The sequence below is a fragment of the Paroedura picta genome, chromosome 3, assembly GCF_049243985.1.
Source record: "Paroedura picta isolate Pp20150507F chromosome 3, Ppicta_v3.0, whole genome shotgun sequence".
Classification (NCBI taxonomy): Eukaryota; Metazoa; Chordata; class Lepidosauria; order Squamata; family Gekkonidae; genus Paroedura; species Paroedura picta.
The window spans coordinates 51,338,166-51,365,009 of NC_135371.1; the positions used below are offsets into that span (position 1 = coordinate 51,338,166).

At 43.9% G+C, this 26,844-nt stretch overlaps 1 protein-coding gene across 1 annotated transcript in view; it reads left to right on the plus strand.

The window, feature by feature from the left end:
• Positions 1-26,844, plus strand: part of LOC143831989 (uncharacterized) — a 66,287-nt gene that overhangs the window by 1,628 nt on the left and 37,815 nt on the right. The window contains exons 2-3 of the mRNA XM_077325670.1: positions 12,474-12,524; positions 22,114-22,236. Of these exons, the coding sequence (XP_077181785.1) occupies positions 12,474-12,524; positions 22,114-22,236 (174 nt within the window). The remainder of the gene's footprint in view (positions 1-12,473; positions 12,525-22,113; positions 22,237-26,844) is intronic.

The following is a 26,844-nucleotide window of genomic DNA, read 5'->3' on the forward strand; positions in this document are numbered from 1 at the left end:
TTCCGGCGTTCTGCAGGGCCTGTATGATGGAGCTCTTCTGCCAGGTCTATGGTTGAGGCCGGTGCACAAGAGTACATATGCCCCCCCCGCCTTGCCCCGCTTTTGAAATCTAGCGGGCCCATTAGGCAGACTGAGGTCATCAGCCCCCATCCATCCCGAGGTTAGTGTTGGGAAGAGAATTATTCCCTCCCCCCCCCCCCCGTTTTTACCACCATGTTTGGATTGTTTTATGTAGTTTAATTATTGGTTTTGATAGTTTTTATTGGGGGTTTTAGGCATTGTGATTTTATGTATTGGAGTTTTATTGTGAGCCGCCACGAGCCTTTGTGGGAGCGGCGGGATAGAAATGTAAAGAAAGATAGAAAGATAGAAAGATAGAAAGATAGAAAGAGTGGTGTTAGACTGCTGCAGTGAAATTAAACAGAAATCCAGTGACACTTTAGAGAACAGTAATGCTGGAATAAGTTTGTCACAATGAAGCTGTATTTGGATACCCCAATATTCTTGCATACCCCAAGGTCTGAGTGTAATAGGCCCTGGAATATGTCTAAATAATAGTGCTGAATGCGCATTATGTCTGTTTCTCTGACACTAGGAACTTACAAAATTAGGCTCCTCTCTTTTTCACTGTCTGGGATCTGTGTGTGCTGTGTGTGTGGAAGTGGGCAGCCAGTGCAGCTTAACTCAAGTCCATGAGTTTTTAGCCTATTTAAACAAGACCCATATTTAACCCCCCCCTTTTACTTGTCTTCTCTTACAATGATATTCAGATGCAAAAAGAGGATTGTCAAGTTAGGTTTTTTCTCTTCACTGTCCCTGGAAGCTGAATGTAAAATCTTCATTGTTCTTGTTGCTTTCTCACCACTGTGACCAGTTTTCACACATTTGGACTGTCATGTAGAATGGGACAGAAAAAGCATTATAGGCACTTTGTTTGTTCATGTCTATCAACTCCACTGCCCTCATTTCTCCATTATTTAATATCATTTTTTAAATTATTTGTGGATCTTAATTTTAAAAATAGCCTTAGTGAGATTCTAAAAACATGAAAACTAGTAACTCCACTTATGAGAAAGGGGTATTGTGTAGGCAGTTAGCAAAAATATTGTCCTACACATAGGGTTTTCTTATTGCCTCACATGCCATGTACGTAGAAAACTCCCAGAAAATTACATCCTGAAATGACTTTAGTTGCTTCAACAAGTGTACCAATTTACAAGATTTTGGTCATTCGTAATCCTTAAAAGCATGATAAACCCATTTGTTGGTTTACATAGATATGTGTCAACAAATCCAATTTAGTTTGACAGCAGTTCATTTGCTTCTGTGACAATAAATTTGCTTCCTTCTTTAGTGATAAAAGATAACATCAAAGTTAATTCATTGACAGTTCTGCAGCAGAAAGGCAAGTGACTGTATAAAATATGAACTTCCTTCTACAGGTCAGAAATGATAGAATTGTCTGGCATTGCTTGCACCAATGTTACCTGGGGTGTAAAAGAACCGTATAACTTGGAAGAAAGTGATACTTTTGCAATAGGAACATGCACTTGAATTGGATCAAAGTAAAATAGATTAGCCTTGTGTAAAGCAATAAATCCAAACTGGTATTGTTCTCTTTCAAAAGCATTAGATGTGATTTCCCAGTTCTAGTCATAGAGGTTCTCTCATAGGCCAAAATATAACTTTATCAACTGGTGAGAAAAGAAACTGCATGCTTGTTTTGAAAAGTTAGCCATGGTATTTTTCCAAGACTGTAGGATACATACTAAAACAAAGACTTGTGCACAAATCCCCACAAATTCACTCAGTAGCCTTGAACAGATATCTTTTTTACCTTGTTCACAAGATTGCTATAAGTTTTAATTTTATCTATATTTATTTAAAGCTTTTCAATCCCTCCTTATCTTCACAGACTCAAGACAATTTAACAATGCAACACCAGGTTACAAGGAAACAAAATATAAATTTGATGGATAAAACTTTTTGATGAAAAATTTCCATTCAAAAATACATTGTAAAAAATACTTCAGAGAGCCAGCATGGTATACTGGTCAGTGTGTTGGACTAGAATCTCTCATTCTGCTACAAAAGCCTGCTGGATTCTCTTGGACTAGTCACACTCTCAGTGCTACCTGGCACACAGAGTTTTTGTGACAATAAAATAGAGCAGAGGAGAATGCTCTAAAGTATTTTGAGTCCTTATTGAGAAGACAAGTGGAATATGAATGAAAATAATTATGCTGTTTTCAGATGGGATATTTTCACTGTGTGATGGTAGTAGAGAGTGGGTCCAACCCTCCAACATATTGATAGATTCGCCTCATGAGGTTTCTCTGATTTTTCTTTTATGTTCCCCAAACCTGCTTTTGCTCTGGGAAGCTTGGGAAAAGATAGCAGCCACGGATAGCTGCCTTATACTGAGTCAGACCATTATTCCATCAAGGTCAGTATTGTCTACTTAGAGTGGCAACTGTCCAGGGACTGAGGTAAAGGCCTTTCATATATCTACTACTTGATTTTTGATGTGCAAACGCATCTTCTGGTGCACCCCCTGGGATGGAAATGGGTATGGACGTGATGTCCATTGTCCTACCCCGGGGAACACGGCAGTGGATGGTGGCTAGTAAGGCCAGGCAGTGAGCCCTGCTTGCTGTGCTGCTGCCTGGAGATGGCCTCGAAAGATGGCCAGTGGTGGCCGTGCAGCCAGTGGAGCTTGGAGCCAGGCCTCACCAGCCACCAACTTGGCCATTATGTGGAATGTGTTTTCACATAATGACCAAGAATCCTGTTGTCACCCAATTTTTAAAATTTTAAACTGGAGATGATAGGGATTGGATCTTGGAACTTTTGCATGCCAAAAAGATGCTCTACCACTGAGCCACAGCCCTTCCCCATTTTCTCTCCCTGTCATCCATTTCTAGTGGTATGCCTGATCTGAAAATATACCCCAAAAATACCTTATCAGTCCCCTGTATTTCAGCATCGGCAAGGCAGTGAGCAAGGAGCTTGCAGTCTGCCACATCAAATGCTGCCTTGCGATCTAACAACATGAGCAGCACCTTGGTCTAGCTGGTGCTAAAGATCATCCATCAAAGCAACCAAAGCCATCTCAACCCTGTGGCCAGGTTGGAAGCCAGAGTGGAATGGTTCAAAAACCAAAGTTTCCTCTAGGTACACTGAGAGCTGGTCCATGGTGGTTTTTCAGCCAACTTCCCCAAAGACGCAAGATGCAAAACAGGGCAGTAGTTGGGTCTCCGGATTCAGAGATGGTTTTTTCAACAGTAGTTGGACCACTGCCTCCAGGAACACAGGGAGAGATCTTTAAAGTAAGGCTAAGGCCTGTTTCCCCTTATATCCACAAAATGGAAGCTGATAATTCGGAGAACCTAATCTGTATATTGACATAATGATCTAACAGGCTTCAATCACTAATATATTTTACTGGAGAAGTCTGCTGTGTGGAACCCCATTTACCATTGTGCTGTATTAACACCTGCAGCACCCATGGGGAAGCTATACACATTTGACTCTGTGTGGGGGGGGAAACCTGAAAAACCTGATTAAAAACTTCAGAGAATTGAAAAACACACGTTAATAAATTGGCATGAAATTTAAAGAATACTCCCACAACTTAAAAGATACAGAATTTTAAAAGAAAACAAAAGGGCAAGGGACCGAGCTAAATGAGGTAGTCCTCTGCCAAATGCTCCTCAGAATACAACAGTTTACCCTGCACCAAATAGACTCTGGAATAAAACTCTTACACAGCTTCTTAAATGTAGTGAGTGAAGGTCAGACACATTCCAAATTCAAAGCGTAATAGAAATGTATACACACAACAAGAATGCAGGTGCAGGTCCTGTGATAATGTTAAATAGGTAAAGTCAGAGAAGTCTGTTTTTGTTTTGTTTTATGTTAACAGTTGTGTGAGGTAAATTAAGAGAAAGTGATTTCACTGAGGCCAGTCAAGGCCAAAGGAACCTTATTTTCCTATTCTGCCTTGCTCATCTTTTAGAAGATGAATGAATCCATTGCATGTCCTGCAGCAGCTTTAAAAAAAGTACACAGTCCTTAAAACTAGTGTTGAATACTTTCATATTGGCATGGTACACCGTGGGATGGCAAGCATCTAAGAGGTTTAAGGGTGGGGAGAAGGTATTGGTGGAGGGGGGGGGAGGAGTTTTATTACTTGCCACCATTCAAATTATAGGCAGCCTTTAATAGGTGTCCATTTTGATACTGGCACCACCTCACTGAATTCCAGGGTTTTGGAGGGGAGGAATCACACCAATACAGGTGCAAAATCTAGCATATCTCTAGAGTTCAAATATCCTTCCAAAATAACAAATAATCCAGCCTTGTACCTCATTTAACTGCAGATAGGGATGGGGATTCAGAAGAGGTAAGGGGCTTATCTGAGGCCCTCAGTGCAAGAAGCTCAGGTGGGGGGGGGGGTTGCTCCCTGAGGTGATCTAGACCCACTGCCTGAGGCTTTCAAGAGTAAAACCAGCAGTTGAGGTTAATGTCCAGAGCAAAATTGGGAGCACTTTGTTGGACTTAAAGGTGCCACTGGACTAAAACGTCCTGTTGCTTCAGACCAACACGGCTTCCCGTCTGCTGCTTTTCAAATGACATGTTGCCCTCTTAAAGATTGGTGCAATAATAGAGGGGACCACTAGATGTCTACATTTCAGCAAATTTCACCAATGGCTTCTTCATTTCCAGCAACACGGTTCTTAGGGAGTTTTATGGTTTATTGAAAATGTCAACACAAGGTGAGACACGCCAAGTTATTTATTAATGAATGGCATTACATATCACAAGAAAGTCCAGGAATAGCTTCAATCTGAACCACCTACCTCAAAGGAATGTTTGACTCTCGGGACAAGTCCACACTGGACTTTTACTTCAGGATCAGTTTCAAACAGACCTCCAGGTTGCTGTATCCTTAGCACCAGAACCATCTCTCTGTCTTACAGTTTAGAAGGATCGGTTTGGGATTGGTGTAGTATGTTGATAATCCCAGTGGACCAATTATCTCCTTACCTTTTTACTACATAAAGACAGATACAAATCATGTAACTCTTAATACTGTGATCCTTGCCTACTCTTCCAAAAAGAAGACATATCTGTATTAAAAACCCCATTGTCCTACATATCTGAGGCTACTTTTCTCCTGTGTACTTACTGTGTGCTAAGTCTCACTGAATAATATGAGATCTATTTGGAAGTTGACCTGCTTAGGATTGCTCCCCAAGGCGTGTGACATATGAGTTAAAGCATTACTCAAATGCTGGAGACTATATTTCAAGGACCATAGGCAGGTGGATATTGAAGAAGAGAAGAGCTGGTTTTTATATTAACTGAAGGAGTCTCAAAATGGCTTTTCCTTCCTCTCCCCACAACAGACACCCTATGAAGTAGGTGAGGCTGAGAGAACTCTGAGAAAATTGCTCAGTGAGAACAGTTCTATCAGTGCTGTGTCTAGCCCTTGGAAGAGCAGGGAGTCAAACCCAGCTCTCCTCATTAGAAGCTGCCGCTGTTAACCACTACACCCAGCTGGGAAAATATTAATTTTCCCACAGGTAGTCTTCAAGAAAGCTTGTATCTGTGATAACTGTATGAATAAGGTATTTCCCACTGCTTGCACATGGAATACAGTAACATTTAAATTAACCTTTAGAATTCACGCACTGTCACGAAAACAAGGAACAACATTTACATTTAATACGTGGCCACTGAGCCTTAAATCCGGTGCCAGGAATTTTGTAGATTACACCATTGAGTACTCTGGAACTACCTGTGCACATGGTTCAGAGACATTTTTACAATGATTTCTAGCATCAACTTTGATCGTTGACAAGGAGTGGCTGCTCTGATTGGCCTCATCTTTAACAGCTCCACCGGTTAAATAAAAAGGTAAGGCCTCCTGGGGAGGAGTTAGGGTGGGCCCTGTCCAGGATAAAAACTCAGAGGGCCCAATCAGGAGGAGCGAAGCGGCTCCTGATTGGGCCCTCCGAGTGTCCATCCAGGGCCAAGCAGCCAATGGGGAGACACACGAAGCGCCTTCCTATTGGCCCCTCACCAGGACAGACCAAAATTCCATTCACCCAGTCCAGTCTGGCTGCCAGTCTGCTGCTGACCACCGCAGGGAGAGGAGGTCAGTAGGGATGCCAAGGGGGATGAGAACAGAGGCTGCGCCAGCCCTTTTCGCCGCAAGGCTGTCCTAACTGCCATGTCCAACTGTAAATTGCCTCAGAACCCTGACAGAGCTGGCAGGAGGCTGCAGAGTGCTCCCCCTCCACCCCTTCAGGCCTGCTGCGAAGGAGCCTCTGACAGGCCCTGACTGAGGGAAGGAGGCCTTTCCGAGAGCAACGCAGGGGAGCCTGAGGGCCTTCCTTTTGAGCGGGGGGGGGGGACTTTCCCCTTCTGCCAAACTGTTGGCTGAAAGGGAGGCCACAGAAAGGCCCTTTCTCACTTAAAATACTGCTCTGGCTATGGGTTAGACATAGCCAAGCCATGTGTCTTTCTTCTTTGCAACTCTCTGCAGGTTTGAGGAAACTGCACAGCGTTATCCTGCAGAGGATACTGGCTCTTTTGTCTCCTGTTTCATCTGCACAACAACCCTGTGCAGTAGGCCTCAACATTCAACCCCATGCCCTTACAGATTGGACAACTCCTCCCCTTCCTCTTCCCATTGCCAAGCTCTAGCGCCTGTTGTATTATTGGAGACAACAGGCTTTGCCCCTAGTCAGATATAAAATGTCATATGTTCAGTAACTTGTCCCCCCCCCTTTTTTTTTTGTCTAACAGAGCAAATCTCCATGTTGCTGCTCTAGCTTCAGACTCCGCCTTCTCTGATCAGGGTTGTAGTCCCCTTTCCTGTTCCCCCTACCCCAAGCCCTTCGTGCATGAACAGCCTACATCTCTCCTTCACTGGAATGGCTTCTCGGCCTAATTGGAGTTTCTCACTGCTTCAGCCTTCTCACTCAGCTAATGTTTGCCTGACTGCAGGGCCCATTGTGGTGGGGGAGGTCCATTTGGCCCATACTTCTCATTCACTGAGGGCCTCAATTTTAGTGTTATCTCCAAATAATATTATTCATACAGTCAGAGAGGTTCACATTCAGGACTGAAAGAAGTCCATCATGCAACTTTCATGACCTATTACTGGGTCTCACTCCCTGTAGTGCACACTATGAATTGTTATCCTTAAATGGCGGTAGCAAAGCTGGGAGCCTCCAAAAATGAAGTGGCCTCTATTGATCTTTGAGACGCTTTGCCTGGATGATCCTCTGCTCAAAGCCTAACTTTGAGTCATTTTTCTGGTTTTACCTTACACTCTTTTCTACTTACCATAGGCCTCACTGAACATTCTCTTTGTCTGGTCTTGAGAATTTCACTCAGGAGAGCACCTCAAGGCCTAGTTGTCTTTTATATAGAAAGAGTCAGGAACATGAATTGGGTGAATTTACTATGGGCTTTTCTGCAAATGTTGATGGTTGGTTTACATTTTGCCATGATGACAATACTGGAAAATTCAAAAGGTGGCAACGTTCCTGCAATGCCTAACAAAGGAAGAGGAAACACAGGAAGAGGATGAAACTCCAAGGCTATAATCTTTAGTTGTAAGGTCAACAAACCTCATTGCATGCAAGCACCCTTATGCAAATAAAAGGCTACTGACTGAATGAATGCAAGCACCAGATGTTCTTCCACATGGAGCTATGGATCCAGTTATAGAGTAGATATACTGTTGTCAGTGTTTACACAAGTGTCAATGAAATAAGAGATTGTGGGGATATTCCCAAGCCTTATCCTGCATCAATGGTGAGTGAATGATCAGGACAAAGCTAGTATTCTTAATGTAAGGAAGAATCCAAACTAAGCAAGGTTGGTACTTGGATGGGAGATCACCAAGGAAGATTTTTGTGGAAGAAGGCTGTGGCCAATCACTTCTGCTTAATCACTTGCCTTAAACCCAAAGAGGTCACCACAAATCAATAGTGAATTGATAGCAATTCACATGCAAACATACACAAGGTGGGATAGGGGTCTTCTAACTCAGGAGGGGCTCTCCAGAAGTCTATGGACTACAATTACCCTGAGCCCTTGCCAATGACATGTGGAGACCTACGGTTTGGCAACCTCGAGCTAGATAAATTCCATATCAATGTTAAAAGGAAGGTACCTGTAGGGGCCTCCGTGTTACAATAAATTTGTTAGTCTTTCTTTTGGGTGCCACAGGACTCTTGTACATTGTTGCTGAACAAGATGCACAGCTAACCAACTGGGACAATATTTCTGATACATTAATACTGAAAATGCTCTAAAATAGAAACACTTAGGTAATCCCATTTTACATTTACAGGATGCACTGTTGTATTAGCAACAAGTATAATAATATGATCAGTGAAGAAAGGGCCAGAGAACTGAAGACTGAAATTCTGGTACCAGCTCAAATCTAGCAGAGACTCTCTTCAAAATTTACCTCCTTACATCAAAATATAATTAGGTCTTGGTCTTCTCTTTCTTTTTTTCTGGAGGAATTTTAAAAACAACACATGGACCTGATTCAGCAAGCCACCATCATCAAATATGTCTTAATAGGCCTTTCTATTAATAAACCCATTGTCCACCATGTGATGACTCTGGCACATGCTTGCTGACCTGGTGCCCGTTTATTGTCTGAAATGTACTAAAAATCAAGACCCCTTTCCAAACTGATCTGAGATCATGAGCCTCAATGTCCAAAAGATAAAGCCCTAAATCATCACATTCTTATATGATACTAAAGCAGGGGTATCCATCTTAATTTTCTGCCAAAAATATGTTGACTTTTCTTAAAACAAAAAAAAAACTTTTAAAACATCCCCTTGAGAGAAGTCCTGCTTTTTAATTTTTTCTTGTATTTTTTTTCACAACAGGAAAAGATTTTGCAGAGTCTTTGCTGAATTTTACATACCAGCAGCTTAATATTCCTTTTTTATTATTTTAACAGTAAAATACAGCATGCCAAGACCTATATAAGGAAGTGATCTGTTTATTTAAAACCCATTTTATGAGCAAGCAAATGTAAACAACTGCTGCTTATAAACCAGGGGACTTTCCTTATGGTGGTACATAGTACTCAGCATTCTAACCCAGTCCACTCTGGTTTAATAAATTAGCTAACTCAATAGAAAATATTTTGTATTCTCTTTGCATCACCCTACGCACTCATTGTCCTTCCCCTCCATTTATGAAACCCTAATCTCTTACATTTGCTCTTTACTTACAGGCCCTTTATACATTTGGATATGTATTTGCAGCTTCTGTGAAGAAGAAATCCATGTGCACTGTTCTGAAGCCCTAACACTAATTTGGATTGTGGGACAATACTTTAAAAAAATTGATTAACTAGGGTTGCCAACTCTGACCTAGCAGATTCTTGCAGGGAATTTCTAGGCCCATTCCGCACCAGGATCAATGTGGCAAATTGATTTCGGAAAGAAAAAACGCAATTTTAAATAGTGGAATGCGTCGTTATGCATACCTGCCTTTGTAGTGGAATCCAGTCGCGTTTCAATAGTTTCCCACAGATTTCCGGTCTCGGCAAAAATTGCTAGGAAGGAAGCGATATTTGCTGTGCTTTGTCCCGCTCCTGGCCGTCAATCAAACGAGCAGCCAATGGGCAGTTGTTACCATGCTCCGAAAAAGCCCCTTTGCCTTTAAGAACAGGTTTAAAAACACACACACACACGTGCAACGAATCTGCGTTGATTCGTTACAATGGAGAGAACCATCTAGCTGGCAGGTGGTGTATGAGCTGGCGATTCATCGTTGCCATGCTCCCCTGAGCGAAAAGAACCCCCCCCCCATGCACGGACGCGATTTTCAGCCGAAAATAAAGGGAATTAGCAAACGGGGCTTGTGTTGTGCTTGGTGACTTGAGGCGAGCTTTAAAGCAGCTCTGTGGAGGGACTGCAGCCAGAGAAGCCTCGCTGGGTGAATGAAGGTTCGCCGGTTTGTTGCTCTCCGCTCGCTCTGAGAAAAAAAATGGCGATCACTTCGCTGGAAGTTCAGAGGAGAGAGCCAGGGGGAGGGACTTTGCTGAAACCGCAACATTGGGAACGCACAGGTCTTTTTCAGAACTGTTGCAGATTGCTTGCAAGAGTATAGCGCTTTTCAGAGAGTGAATCCACCTTTTGGAATTTCTCTTTAAGCGCTACAAAGAAACTCTTTTAGCTGATTGTTTGCAGGAGTGTGGCAGATCGTGTGCAACGTCGTGCATAACTGCAAATTAGTAGCGATTACAATTTGCCACACTCCTGCTACTTTGAACTCGTGCGGAATGGCCCCTAGAGATCTGAGGTGGTGCTTGGGAATCATGGGAAGTTCACAGGGGATGTGATGCCAAAGAATGTGCCCCCCAAAGCTGCCATTTTATCCAGACAAACTGATCTCTGTAGTCTGGAGATCAGTTGTAATTCTGGGAGAAATTTAGACCTCACCTTTAAGATCACAGTCCTAGGCATGACTTAATTTAACTATGGATCAAAGTCATTCCTGAGTCCAAGTGTTCACCAGAATGGCATCTCAAAACAATAGTTTGGACATACAAGTAATTTCCACTGACAGAAGGAATTTTTTTCTTCAAAATGTAACTTCTTTGGTTCCCAACTCCTGCTGCAACCCAAAGCAACTAATTAACTTAAAAATGATTACAGAGAGCTATCAGCACCTTGTCCCTGTCCCATTTGTCAGGGTCTTGTGGAGGGGAGGCTCCATGTTCCATGTCACCTGGCCTCAACTGAATGCTTGGTGGAAGAGCTTGATGAGTTCCAAAAGGACCCATATGGGGGCCAAGATTGAGAAGGTCCTGGTCGAGGCCAGGTGGACTTCTCTTAATCCAGAGACCACTAGCTTGTTTAAACCAGTGGAGCATGGTGCTCTCAGGTACAACGGGTCCAGACCAGAAATGGCCTTAAAGGCCAAAAACAGCACCTTGAACCTAATCAGGAACTCCACTGGATGCCAGTGCAGCTGCCTGAGACAGGATGTATATGAGCGCTCCTTGGTGTTCTGGTGAGGACTCTGGCAGCTGCAGTTTGGATCAGCTGCAATTTCCAGGGTATGGACAAGGGAAGGCCCATTGCATGGATGACTGCGGCTAAGTGATCTGGGGACAGGTAGGGTGCTAGTAGCCTAGCCTGGTGCCGATGGAAAAATGTCTGTTGAGCTACTCTAGTGACTTGAGCCTCCATGGAAAGGGTGGTACCAAATATCACTCCCAGATTCCTATCTGTCTGTGCAGTGGTAAGCTGCATGCTGTCCAGGCACACTTCCTCTGCTGGTCCCTTCCTACCCAGTTAAAGGTCCTCCATCTCTGAAGGGTTCAGCTTCAGATGACTCTGCTTTAACCATTCAGCCACATCCTGGTGAGTTGTTCTGGGGGGAGTTCGGCCAGCCACCCATCAGGAGATAGCAAATTGGTAACACCCAAGCCACACCTTCGAGTCAGCTGGGCAAGAAGGCATATGAAGATGTTAAATAATATCAGGAAAAGGACCACCCCCTGTGGGACTGCACATTGGAGTGTCCAACGATGGAATTGGTCCTCTACAAGTGTGACCCTCTGTCCTCCATCCTGAAGTAAGGGAAGATTGGCCACTGTAGTGCCGTCCCCTACATCCCAGTGTTGATGAGGTGGAAAGCTAAAAGGTCTACAACACTGAATGCTGCTGTGAGATCTAGCATCACAAGCAGCACTGATCCACCTCAATCCAACTGCCTCTGAAGGTCATCCATCAGAGCAACGAACGCTGTCTCCATCCCATGGCCAGCTCAGAACCTGGACTAAAATGGGTCCAGGATAGAAGTTGTATCTAGGTATGCCAAGAGCTGGTCCATGGTGGCCTTTTCAACCACTTTCCCCAAGCATACTAGGTGTAAAATGGGGTGGTATCAGGCAGGGTCACACAGATCCAGCAATGTTTTTTTTCAGGAGAGGTCTAACCACAGCCCCTTTCAGCTCTTCCAGGAAAATTTCTGATAAGAAAGGTGGATAATCTTCTGCAGGGGTCCTTTTAAGCACTCATTGGCCATTTGGATCCACAAGTCTCAGTGGATGGGCATAAATGCATCCCTTCCTTTACAAGGGGTGGGTGGGACGCTTAGTTGGGCTTTGAGGGCATTGTAGTCTGCCCATGGCACAGCATTAGTGTCCGCCCCCGGGCCGCCTGCTCCTCAGCTTGGCCGTGCCGCCCGAACAAACGATTCAAGCCCAGATTCTCCACTCCTCTCCTACCATCTTCCTTCTCCTGACCCACTACCTGTGTCCTTCCCTCTCTTCCTTATATTCTCCCTTGTGTCCCCACCCCATCCATTAAAGCTCTCCCTCCCTGTCCCCTCTTCCAGCCCCGTCCATCTTCGGTGTGTGCCAATCTTCATTTCACTTTCATTCAGCCAGCTCTTTGTTCTCTCTCTAGGTTCCATGGCTCCCGCCGCCCCGGGCGTGCTCGTCCAGCATTGAGGTGCAGGTAAGACTCTTCTCTCCTGCTTCTGCTTCCCTCCCCCTCCCCCTCCATTGTGCGTGGTCTCCCCCATCCCTCAAAATCCCCTCCTCATGTACGTCCAAGCAGGCTGCCGGCCTTTCCCCAATTGGTAGTGGCAGGCTGCTCGGCGTCGAGCGCCTGTTTCAGCTGTCCGCAGCTCTCCGCTCCGGTGACCTCCGTGGCTGTGGCTTCCCCTGGGCCCCTGGCATCCTCCCCCACCTCCACCCCTGGGGTGGGGAGGTCTCCATGACCCTCCAGGTGTGCTGGCTCTTGCTGCAGGCCAGCCCCCGGACCCTGCGACTGGTCCGGGCGTTCCTGGGGCTTCCTTTCCCCTCGACCCCTGCCCGGACAATTAGTTGCTATCAGATCCACTGTTACCCTGCTGCAAAGATCAGGTCCAGGGTGTGGCCTGCTTGACAGGGGATACTGGTAACAACCTGTGAAAGCCCCAGTGTCACCATGGCTGACATCAGGTCCAGGCCGTGCCATGAGTCAGGCTCATCCATGTAGACACTGAAATCCCTCAAAATAATCAATTTAGGGTACTGCAATGCCCAGGTGTCTGCTGCCTCTAGGAGACCCAGTAGGGCATCTGCAGGTGCAGAAGGCAGGCAGTACACCAACCAGATGTCCACGCCTTCGACCGAATCCCACCTCAGGCCAACACATTCAATTCCTGGGATCTTTGCTTCAGGGAATGCCCTGTAGGAGTAAGCCTCCTGAACCAGGAATCCCACCCCCACCAGGCCTGAGGTCTGTGACTGATGTTGGACCAAAAAACCTGGAGAAGCAAGTTCATTCAGAGTGACAGATGCTTCAACGCTAGTCCAGATTTTGGTCATGGAAGCCAGGTCTACCACGGGCTCTGCAAAATATGTTATATTTTGTAGTGTAACCTGGCATTGTACTACATCAGTGTCAGAGTCAGGGTAGTATCCTTAACCTTCTTCCCTGTGTGTCTGGGGATGGGACAAAGGATAGAGGAATCCTTATAAAGAAATCCTTGGAGGAAAGACATTTCCTCCAGATATTTCTATTTCCTATAGATATGTCAACGAAAACCTGGGCCTCCATGTAACAGAAATGTGAAGTTTGCTTTCACACATGTTCAAACTGATGGCCTTCCCTGCACAGACCCAACATGCAGGCACCCAGCCAAAGGGTGTAGGTGGCTGAAGGGGAAAGGTGACACTTCGTTTCCTACAGAGTCACTGGAGCTGGGGAAGTGATTCACCATTTGATTCATACTCATATCACTCAAGCAGAATCTGATAAGTCCCTGTGCCATTGCAAGTGATTTGCGTGAATATTCATATCTCCATTAGAGTAAATATAGTTTTACAGTTGAGCCTGACTGTAGAATTCTGGTCCTGCCTCAAGATTACAGGTGAGTGTGCAGTCCAAGTTTCTTCCTCATGTGTCTACCTCCTCCTTCTAAGAACAAACTTAACCCAGACCTCAGCTGCCAACAGTGATATCCTCTTCACATACCTGCACCAAATGACAACATGCCCATCAGTTTAAACAGTTGAGGGAGAACATGACTTCCTTCCAGGCAGGTCCCGTGAAGATCTGGTACCTCTGCACTCTGCATGTTGGTGTTAGGAACCGTCAAGTTACTCCTGAGGAATGTTCCAAGGAAATATGCCTAAAGACTATTCTGAGGAATATTTTTGAAATTAAAATATGCTACTTTAAATTCGATTTTGTTTACTTGGAATTTTGGCTGAAGTACAGGGTAAACTATACATACCAGATAAGGTAAATAAGTGAGGGAAAACGCTTTTATACTGATGCTCAAACAATGTTTTTTGCTGATCTAGGGAGATTCTTTATGCTTAATGGTATGGACTCCTGCTCTGTCCTAGATTATTCTTCAGATCCGTAAGGAATGCCAAACCTTATAACTGGAGTGTGCTGTGTGAAAAAGAAAAACAGACAAGGTTCATATCAATCCTACCATTGGGCCTCATTCCCTGTTATTTTGTGGCAAGACGTTCAAGGCCAGAGGAAGTCTAATAACTTGCTTTGTAACAAACACAGACCTGCTGCGGAAGAAATCTAGAACTCCCCTTTGAGTTCAGACAGCAGCCTTATGAGAAGTGTGCTAACCAGTGTGGAAAAGACAGCTTGATTCCCAGGCCTTTTTCTCCTTGTGAATCTGAGTCTGGTGCTTAATTGTGTGCCTGCATTTCTGAACTTTGGTGCCTCCTGAAGTTTATCTTGCTTCAAGGAATGGGTGGCTGCACTCCAGAGTGGTTTTTCAGGGGCATGATATGCAACAGTAAGCAACAATGTAGGATATTTCAAATCCATGTCTGCCTTAGCTGTCAGGAAAGGATTCTCATAAAGCAGGTACATTTTTACAAAAATCAAATTGAAAAGTAGTGAAAGCTCCTCTGAAAAACTGTAGAGATTCTTGTCACAACTATAACAGAGATCTGTAACCAGAGGTTTGTTTGAAGTTAATAGAAAATATGTCAGGACTGTGCTTTGGAAAATGCCTGAATCACACAACAAGCAGTGCCCTCCTGAACAGAATTAAACTATTCTAAGGCCATTGACTTCAATGGACTTAGAAGCGTATAACTTTGCTTAGGATGGCACTGTAATGTGCTATTCTTGGCAGAATTCACCACGAGTCTGCAACAAAGCCATAAAAAAAGATCACATTCACTTTTGATGAGAAGAGAATATCATACCGCCTGTGTAGGGCGCTATTAAATGAGATAAAATCAGACCTTTCTTACAGGAAGATAATGTCAGGAGAGCAGCATGGAATTTAATTGCAATGGAGAAATTAAATCTCGGCATTGCAATTAAATGCAAGCACTGTGGAGCTACACATGGCAACTTTGGGCAGGTTCTGCTCGGTGACCAAGGCAAGGGTAGAGCCTGGTGATAGCTGATTGCTAGTGGTTAGAAGGCTGCCTCGCTCTGCAGACCCATTCCCAGGCCTCATCATTCTGTGGTGAAGATTATGCTTAATATATGCCACGAAGAAGACACAGCTCTGAGGAGATACTGCTGGGGAAAAGTACGTATGACTCCCTGTTTGCTGGGAAGACAGCCAGTACCATCCTGATCAAGAAGGGGGTGACTCTGTTTAGGATGGCATGGTGGCTTGTAGTGGCATCTCTCTAAATGTGATTTAACAAAAGCTTCTGTAAGACATTTTAAAATGGAATTAGGAATTTCCGTGGTCTAAAATAAAAACCCAAACTTCAACCATAGCAAAAACAGGAACAAAAACAAAGTTCAAGAGAGTTAGGAACTGCTATGCAGCTATATTAATTGAATAATTGCCCACAGGCTTCAGAGAAATGGTGTATGCATAAAAGCTTTAATATGGCAGTGAAAAATCATCAGGATTTTGATTTTCCTCTCAAACTTGATGCCCTGCTGATGTTCTTTTCCAGCCCTCTGAGCCATCAGCAGCTCAGAAGAGAACAATATGATATTGGCTGAGCTGAAATGGAACCGATTGTCCAGAAGGAGGCAAAGTTCCTTTCTGTTAATGTTTGGTTAGGGCAGGATAACCTTAAATAGCCTGTTACCTAACCACTAGACTGCAATGCTTGTGAAATGGCACGGCTGGCACGGGTAACAGAGCACGGCTGTGGCATGAGAACTCAGTATCAGTAATGCATATTAATGGGCAGAATAAGGAGAACCAGCTCATAAAACCTCCCACTGCAAGTTCTCAGTAAGATTGCAGCAGCCTTTGCAATGGGCCTGAGATTCCCTCGAGTCAAAACTCTACCATGAACCAATTGTGGCTGGAGTTCTCTGAATACCCAGAGCAAGTCAAATATCACTGAGGTATTATGCAAGGTCACTAAACTTTCCCTGAATTAGACACTTTCATAAGGACAGCACATGTCTGACACCATCCTGATTTGCTATTTATAGGTAGATCTGCAGACAGACGCACACACACACGCGCAGCAGAAGTCACAAGGTATTTCGCTTTTCTGTCTCATCATGGTTGCTTCACTATCATTTTTTTTCTATTGGGCTCATTCAGAGGAAGTTCTTTGTGAGGTCTGCTTCCCCTTTCTGCCGCTGATTCCGTTTGTGACCTTAGCCAAAGTAACCACTTTACTGTGTTTCAGGTCTCAATTACATGCCATATACTGTATACAGGTAAGTGTAACAAAACTCTCACGTTCCTTACTTTTAAGGACAAAAACAGCTTAGAAAAGGATGATCTGACACCACAAATTGCTTGGGCTACCAATTGCCTTGGAGGAAAGAATGTCTTGTCCTTTTAATTAGATGCTTTCCAGGGCAGAGTCTGCACTTACTTTGTTTATTCCGTTGTCAATCCTGTTGAATTCAGATCGCTTTGAACTTGGGTCTTCCTCTTCCCTCCCCTCCCCATTGAAACAGGAAAGTGTTCTGCACATGGTTAGGGTAGTTCAGAAGGGGGGGGGAGCCAAGCCTCTTTCTTTCTTTTCTTGAAGGGGGGGGGGGAGAGGAGCCAAGCAGGGAGCCTCTTTATTTTCTTGGAGGGGCGGGGGAAAGGATCGAAAAAGGCAGAGAAGAGAGAAAAAATCCAGGACCGACAGAAATTGAGAGAAATTAGGGGCTTCTCCTTTAAGGCAAGCTTGTCACATGACCAGGTGCGACCTCTCAGAGGTTCTTCCCAATGCGGATTTGAAAAATATTGAGCATTAAAAGCACTCTAAGATATCGCACAATAAAGGTAGGGTCACTCCGGATCAGTCCTTCTTGCTGCAGAAGGAAAATTTAAATAGCCCCAAATCCAAATGGAAATCGCATTCTGTGTAGAGGGCAGGGACTGAATCGACCTGGATTGGAATAAAAGCTCCGTGCAGTTTACGCCCAGGTGATATTATTGACTTCTATATCACTAAAAGCTTCGATTTCTCATTCCCACACATTAAGTCTCTGTTAAAGGGATGGAATATATTTTCTCAAGGCCTTTTATATGTGTGCTAAGTTGCTTCTGACTTATGGCTAGTTGACCCTATAAATTAATGTCTTCCAATTGTTAAGAGCTTTGCTCAGGTGTACAGAGGACCATGGCTTCCTTCATCAATTAAATCAATCCATCTCATATTGGGTTTTCCTTTTTCCCTGCTGCCATCAATTTTTTCCTATCATTATTCTTGTTGTCTGTGACTTTTGACTTCTCAGAATGTGACCAAAGTATGATAGCCTCAGTAAAGTCATTTTAGCTTCTAGGGAGAGTTCAGGCTTGGTTTGAACTAGAACTCACTTGGTTTGGTCTAGAACCCACTTTTTGGTGGTCAGCCAGCTTGGTGTGGTGGTTAAAAGCAGCAGACTCTCATCTGGCAAGATGGGTTTGACTCCCCACTCCTCCGCATGCAGCGATCTGGGTGACATTGGGCTAGTCACATTCCTGTTAGAGCTGTTCTCACAGAGCAGTTCTCTCAGCCTCACTTACCTCACAGGGTGTCTATTGTGCAGAGAGGAAGGGAAGGCAATTGTAAGCTGCTTTGAGACTCCTTCAGGTAGTGAAAAATTGGGAATAAAAAACAATTCTCCTCCTCCTCCTCATAAAACTCTCCTCCACCACCACATTTCAAATGAATCAACTTTTCTCCTATCCACTTTTTTCATTGTCTAACTTTCATACTATAGCATGAAAAATCTTGGTCACCAGTGACACATCCTTACATTTAAGAATCTTTTATAGCTCCTTCATAGCTGCCCTTCCCAGTCTCAATCACTTTCTGATTTCTTGGTTGCATCCTCTCTTTCGGATGACGATGAAGCCAAGAAATAGACAATCTTGAACAATTTCAGTTTCTTCTTGGTTTTAAAGCTGTATAATTGCACAGTAATTACTTTTGTCTGCTTGATGTTCAACTTTAACCCTGCTTTGGCACTTTCTGCTTTAATCTTTGTCAGTAGTCGTTTCAAGCCTTCAGTATTTTCTGCCAGGAATGTTGTATGATCTGCATATATCAGTTTGTTAATATTCCTTTCATCAATTTTAACTCCACCTTCATCTAAATCCAGCTGCATATAAATAAAACACATCCTCGTCTGACACCTTTGTCAATTATAAACCATTTTGTTTCTCATATTCTATCCTAACAATAGTTTCTTGGCAGCTCTAGAGCCAGCAGAGGAAGCAACAGGTCGGGAGGGGGCAAAAGCCCTGTCTCTTTAACAAAGTCTTAATGTATGGATATAGGCTGCTGAAGCATGGAGGTAAATTAATTGTTTATAGTCCACCGTTCTAACTGAGATGCTATGTGAATCAATGCAAGCAACATCATGGGACATCCAATAAGCAAAGAAATATGATTAAGATTGCAGAAACCGGAATCCAAGCAGAAAGCTGAAAGGGAACTGAAACAAAGCATAAGTGTTAACATGACATATTAAACCAGAAGCACCTTGTTGTTGTTGTTAGGTGCAAAGTTGTGTCCGACCCATCGCAACCCCATGGACAATGATCCTCCAGGCCTTCCTGTCCTTTACCATTCCCCGGAATCCATTTAAGTTTGCACCTACTGCTTCAGTGACTCCATCCAGCCACCTCATTCTCTGTCATCCCCTTCTTCTTTTGACCTCATTCACTCCCAGCATTAGGCTCTTCTCCAGGGAGTCCTTCCTTCTCATGAGGTGGCCAAAGTGGCCAAAGAGGCACCTAGCAACAGCATTATTGATCCTGTAGCCACCTATGGTAAATAAAATTAGATTTAAAATTGATTTAAATAAGCAATGACAAGTTAAAACAGGTCAAAACTGCACCAATACGATTGTGTTATTTGTTATAAATATTGAAGTCTCCCAGAAATTCAATATAATTTGGGAGTGTCAGTACATAAATAGATGGACTGATGAATGGGTGGGGCCATAAACAGGTAGGTAGATAGTTTTGGCCCAAATAAAAGCCTTTCATTTTAGTGGGAGAGCCAGCAACAGGTCTCCCCCCACTTTCTGAGAAGCTTGGCAGGTATCTGGGAAAGTACTAATAGGCAGCAAGGAACCCATGGGATAATAGGATCATACATAAGGCAACAGATAGTGACGTTTCTTTCTTGTATATCTTCACTGCTGTGTCATTTGAAGAGAATCACCTGAATGTTATTACAACCGGCAAAGGGGGCAATGGCCTTGGGAATGAAAACAGTGTTATGACTCAGGACCTCTTATTTTACTGCATAGGTAGCCTTTGGGATTCACTGAGGAAATATCATAATCATGTAGCCTCTTGGAAAATAATATGCCTGAAATTCTTGGTCAATAATGAATATTTATAGGGATGTTATTTGAAGAGTTCCTCCTTTAACACTTTGAATACCTGCCTACAAGAGAACAATATAATCATTAGCCTGGATACTGTAATTAATAGGCTAAAACAGATTGACAAGATGGGGAATTTGTCCTTTCCCACAAATCACGTACAAGCAATAATAAGAAATCTCACATAGAAGAAGGGACTACATGGCAGATAAAAGGTAAAGGTATCCCCTGTGCAAGCACCGGGTCATGTCCGACGCTTGGGGTGATGCCCTCTAGCGTTTTCATGGCAGACTCAATACGGGGTGGTTTGCCAGTGCCTTCCCCAGTCATTACCGTTTACCCCCCAGCAAGCTGGGTACTCATTTTACCGACCTCGGAAGGATGGAAGGCTGAGTCAACCTTGAGCCGGCTGCTGGGATTGAACTCCCAGCCTCATGGGCAAAGCTTTCAGCCTGCATGTTTGCTGCCTTACCACTCTGTGCCACAAGAGGCTCTTATATGGCAGATAGTAGGAGCCTTTTGTTGGTTAACAAGCCTTTAACAAGCCTTTTGTTTGTTAAAAAAGCAACTGCCTCTTCATCTGTCCTTCTATCTATTTAAATTGATTGAACTTTAGTTGTTTACACATAATTGTAGCAACCAAAGCATGGCAAATGTTCACTAAAAAAAGTCCATGTAGAGATCAGTGTTGATGATCTCTAGAGGCTGGCATGCAGTGAACAAATTCAAAAGATTTCTTAAATCCATGGTGTTAATCCAAATCAGCATTGTAGCATAAAATACTTAAAAGTATCTATTACATTAAACTGGTGAATGTAGCCCTGAATCATTCAGTAGCAGATAGAGGATAGTAGCTGAGGCGTAACACTTTTTTGGCTGATTTTAGTCCAAAACTAAACTGGGGAAGAAATGGAGATAGTGACAGATTTTATTTTCCTGGGCTCCAAGATTACTGCAGATGGGGACTGCAGCAAAGAAATTAAAAGACGCTTGCTCCTGGGGAGGAAAGCTATGGCAAATCTAGACAGCATCCTAAAAAGCAGAGACATCACCCTGCCAACAAAAGTGCGTTTAGTCAAGGCTATGGTCTTCCCAGTTGCAATCTATGGCTGCGAAAGTTGGACCATAAGGAAGGCTGAGCGTCAAAGAATTGAGGCTTTTGAACTCTGGTGCTGGAGAAGACTCTTGCGAGTCCCTTGGACTGCAAGGCGAACAAACCAGTCAGTCCTAGAGGAGATCAACCCTGACTGCTCTTTAGAAGGCCGGATTCTGAAGATGAAACTCAAATACTTTGGCCACCTCATGAGAAGGAAGGACTCCCTGGAGAAGAGCCTAATGCTGGGAGCGATCGAGGGCAAAAGAAGAAGGGGACGACAGAGAATGAGGTGGCTGGATGGAGTCACTGAAGCAGTCGGTGCAAACTTAAATGGACTCCGGGGAATGGTAGAGGACAGGAAGGCCTGGAGGATCATTGTCCACGGGGTCGCGATGGGTCGGACACGACTTAGCACATAACAACAACAAAGTCCAAAACAGCCTAACTCCATCCTGGGTTTTTTTATTTGTTTTTTTATGGGAAGATATACACACACATCAGCCACAGCTCCAAACACAGCTCATAAGCCCATTAAAAGTAGTGGAAGAAGATGCAAATAAGGCTTCGGAGATATAGGCTGTATAGACAGAGTCACACAGCTGTTTTCCCATTTCAGATTACTCTTGTGGAGCAAATCTATGTGCAACTGCTTTGAATTATGGGTACAATATGATTTTTAGATAGCAGATTCTGTAAATAGGTTGACTAAGTGTGATCCCTTGAACTCATTGAACCCTTCCTACCATTATTGTCCCACACATCCCTCTTTCACAAGATGATTGTATAACTGTTGCACAACACAAATAATGAAGTCTGTGGAACTGCCAGTATATATGCTATGGAAACTATTAAGAAGAAAATCGTCTACTGCCACTTTCACACAGTATGGAAAATGGGGAAATCATGAACTTATGCTGTTGTTAACTACCAGGCATGAAGAACAGAAGGGTTTACGAAGCATGCAAGATAGGTTTACCATCTTGCCCATCTCAGAGTTCTATTTTGAACCACTTCAGGCTACTCTCTTTGGCTGAAGGAAACAAGGCCCTGGCATCGGTTCAGCCAACCACTTCTCCTAGCCGATACAGAAACCAGTCTTGAAATAGCTAGAGTCCTTTCTCCGAAGTCAGGAACAAAGTGAGGAAGGGTATATTTCCAGTGTAGGGCCCTCAATTGATAATTAATATCTAAATGCACCCCTTCACCCAGCTGATTTATATTTTTTGCTAGAACGCTGATGACATCCAGCTATTTCTGTTGATGATTGATCATCTGTTGACACCCCTGGACAACCTGGCCAGATGTCTAGAGGTCATGGCGGACTGGCATAAGCAGAATCAACGTTTCTTTGTGGTATGATTTTTTTTCTTTGAAATGATTAGTGAGGGGAGCATCCAGAACATCATGATGAATTTTTGACAAGTGTTCATGAATGTGCACTTCAAGAAGTTGTGTGTAAATCCCAATGTATAAATATCTACACAAACAGATGATGATGTACACAATATTTCTGCTGTTACTGTTTATGAATTATTTTATTGGATATTGCTGATTTGCTGACAGCAATTCATTATTTGTCAAGTGATAGAAAGAAAACATGAAAAGATATGATTCATCTCATCACAGCTGAATAGGTAAAGGTAAAGGTAAAGGTATCCCCTGTGCAAGCACCGAGTCATGTCCGACCCTTGGGGTGACGCCCTCCAGCGTTTTCCTGGCAGACTCAATGCGGGGTGGTTTGCCAGTGCCTTCCCCAGTCATTACCGTTTACCCCCCAGCAAGCTGGGTACTCATTTTACCGACCTCGGAAGGATGGAAGGCTGAGTCAACCTTGAGCCGGCTGCTGGGATTGAACTCCCAGCCTCATAGGCAAAGCTGTCAGACGGCTGCCTTACCACTCTGCGCCACAAGAGGCTCATTCTGAATAGGTACTAGGTGCTTTTTGAAAGCCTCCTTCATGAAAGCAGGGTAAATGAATACTCTCATTTTTAGTTGAGCATATCCAGTGATCTCAATTTCTACTTTACTCATGTCTGATGAAGGGAGGTTTGACTCATACTCTGAACCTCTTGCTGGTCTGTAAGATGCTGTGGGACTCTAGCTGTTCTATCGCAGGCATGCATGGCTGCCTGCTGTAACATATCCAGGTAGCATATAACAGGTAGCTAAGCAGGAGTAGTAGTTTGTGGCATGCGCCCTGAGATTTCTCCAGTAGCAAGTCACTAAGCAGAGCATGTAGCATCCCTACCAGAAGCAGGTATTTATTTATTTATTCAACTCAGGGCGGTTCATAACAATAGGATAAAGCAATCAATAAAACAATAACAGCATAAAATTATCAGCAACTAACAGCCATCTTCCATCTGGCCTGCCGTGTTGGAAGTATGTGCCAGCAGAGTCAGGCAAGGAAGGAAACAGAGAGGAGAGGAAGGAGGTCCGTATGGTGTAAAACCATAACCATGGGCCTGGTGGAAGAGTGCCAACTTACAGGCCCAGCAGAACTGTGATACTCTCATTGTCTCATTTACTTATGTCTGAACTGGCACAACAGGAGTTATGGCGTCGTCCCCCCTCCCAAGTCTGCTGCTTAAAAAGACTTGGCTCTGTAATAAATTCTGAAATGTTGCTTCAACAGTAAGTTTCAAAACACAGGAACATTGCCTTGGCAATTGGGGAAAACACTGTTGTTGTTGACTGCTTGGAGTGTGTTTGAAAAGGCAAGAGCATCGTTAGCAACAAAAGACACTGCAACAACTCTCACAAGGACGCTATCCATAATTTGCATTGTTTTATTACCACTGGGGAATTGTTGGCTGTAGGAGGGTTAAGATGTTCGGAAAACTCAGATGCCTTCTGAAATCATCTAGGCATACATTCTGGACCTTGTGCAGATGAGAAGTTGAAGCTGATCATGCCACTCGTAAGTTTGGATACATACACTGGGGTACTTTCTTCAGTGGTAATAATGTCCGTACTATATGAAGAAAGAGCACCCAAGTGTTGCCAGATTAGAAATTTCCATTCTAGAACATACACTTTTCTATTTGGATTTTTTTCCCCCTTTCCCAGATGTATGGAACAGTACTGAATATTTACTCAATATGTCCATTTTGTTGTAATTAAAAATACATGGTGGTTAATTACTCCATGAGTTTTAGTAAGCATTGAAGATGACTGACAATACTGAAATGGCAGGCCTTAGGGTATAAACACAAATCCAAATGATGCCACTCTAGAAAGACCACCTTAAAGACATTATGGAGAATGCCACAAAAGTCTTAGTCCTGAGGTATCTTTATTTGAGATACTGCAGAGACCAGATGGTTTGTGGAAGTCACCTTTATTTTATTTTAAAATGTCCAGTTATGCCCTCTGCTTCTTAATACCTTATAGTAGTGATCCCCAACCTGTGGGCCTCAGACCACATGTGGTCCTTCGACTAATTGGAGGTAGGCCCCGAAGGACGCCTTCTCCCCCCCCCCCGACCCTTTACTTCATCCCCCCCGGCCCTTTACAACACACTTCGGGTGTCATTGTCTCCCGTCACTCCCAGATGGGACTATCTCATTGCAGAGAAACAAGCTCAGGGTTCCCATTGATTTGTCATTGTCATGAGTTAAAATTTCCATGAAAATAAAATGTTCCTTATGTTCATTGTTGTGGCATGTCTGTATCTTATTTTGAAGGGATGTTTAAACATTACCATAGCGATCAGAGAGCATTAGGGCAGTGGTTGAGAGTAGAGGAATAAACTACCCCCCCCCACCGGGCCTCAGTAAAAGGCGTTGAGTGGTCCCCGGTGAGTGATCCCCAGCGTTGAGTGGTCCCCGGTGATAAAAAGGTTGGGGACCACTGCCTTATAGCATATATACAAACATATTGACCTGGATTGCCCAGTGTAGACCAATCTAGTCAGATCTTGGAAGCTGAGCAGTATTTTGATGGGAGACCTCTAAGAAATACCAGGGTTATGTCTCAGTTCAGAATTTAAAAAGAAAAGCCTTGAGGTAGTACCTTTCATTTAGACAACACAACATGCTTCTGAGTCCTCCAGAACTCTTCATTAGGCTGGGAGTTAAAACAACAAAAAGCAGATTGAAGGGAGAATCTCTCCCCCCCCCCCCCCCGGTCTGTCTTCCTTTCCAGCAAGGACCCAATGTGGCTTTTACAAAGAACTTATATATTTTTTTCCAGACTAAAATATGGCTGCTGCACAACAACCAGGGAAAAAGTGCAGTCAATATAGTGTATTTTGAATTTTCAATAGACCCAACACCAGGAAGGGTGTGTGTGTTCATGTGTGTGTGTGTATGGGGCACTAGGGATGTGGCCTGGGATCCAAGAGGGCGACAGCCCCAAATAGTTGGGAACCCGTCTAGTGGAAGAATGTTTTTGATTGTCAGTTAGATCCAGACATTCTCAAATGTAGATTGCTTCACTGGTATATAGCAAAATCAGCAACAAGATCTGTATAATGCCTTTTATAAAAGGCAACCAAAGTAACACACATTAAGCTGTTTTATCCTTGGTCAGAACATTAGTTTATCAAGGCTGCTGTAACTGCAGTGGGTCCCTATGATCTCATGTAGTTGTCTTTCCCATAATCTACTACCTGTTCCTTTTACTCAAAATTGCTGGGAATGGTCTATGACTGAACCACAGGTCATCCCCTGAACCCAGCATAGTGTGAAGCCTTTCAATTTTTCCCAAACTCTTCATGAGGTGGAACATCTTTTATGTAATGCATCTTTTGTGTACTTCAGCGATACCTGAATTTAGCTAACAAAGGAACACATTAGCTCTGCTCTTTGTATATGCACTTGGAAACTGTTGTACTGGATTTAATAATCCACATGCATCAAAAAAAGCTCCAAATTGTCTTTTATGTGCACATAACCCTTTTCCTGATTTAGCTCTTGGAGCAATGACATCTCTATTGCTGTATCAACTCTTTGACTCCATCTTTGTTTCCTTTCTGATAATGGCTCACTCACTTGCTTGCTTGTCTTTACCTTGGACTTGTTTGCTCTCTGTGTAGCAAACCCTTGCCACCAATATGGTTGTACCTTCTCCTAGTCCTTTAACTAGCCTCATACCCTTATTTCCCTTCTGTCTTTGCAATGAGAGTTACTTTGGCTTCTTCTGTCAGAAAGGAGACCATTACCATTCATCGGGTGATTCCAATTGCAACCTGCTGACTGTATTATATTAAACTAGAAATTAAGCCCGTTGTAAATACAATACCCCCGGGTTGTAGCCATTCCCAGACGGGCAGGCAGGACGATCGCCGGCTCAGAGAGCCAGCGATCGCCCTGGCCGGCCAGCTGGGAAGGGCTTTCTCCCCGCCAAGCTAGCAGCGAATAGTAGCAGTGGGGAGAACGCTGCGCACGGCGGGGAGTGGGCAGGTTGGGAGGCCAGTGGCCAATCACCAGCCGCGTTATGAGCGGCTGGCGATTGGTGGCTTGTCGCCAAAGTGACATGCGGAGGGCCCTTACTGCTTTATTTATACCGCTCCCGCGGAGCGGTTACAGATTCTCGGATGACAGTGGTAACCGATGCAGGGCCTCTGAAGATGGGTAAGTTAAGGGGTGTTGGCCCCTCGCCAGGCAGGGCTTCAAAGGTCAGTGCCAGCACTTTGAACTGAGCACATTGGAAGCCAGTGGAGATGAAATAGAGCTGGAGGGATCTGGTCCCTACACCCACACCAGTCGACACTCTGGCCACATCAGATGTGCCTAATAGAATGACCTATTCTTTTCTATCTTCTTTAACCTTGGGGTGAAATGTAGATGGCAATAAGCATGGCATTTTCTTGTCTCATTTGCCTGGCATTCATTAATCTTCTTCTGACATTCGCACATATTGCCACAGAGCTAGAGTTGGGATTACATTACTTTATTTGGCATCCAATGGTGTTCTTAAGACAGTTGCATTCAAACGGGCATTGTTTGCTCAAACAGT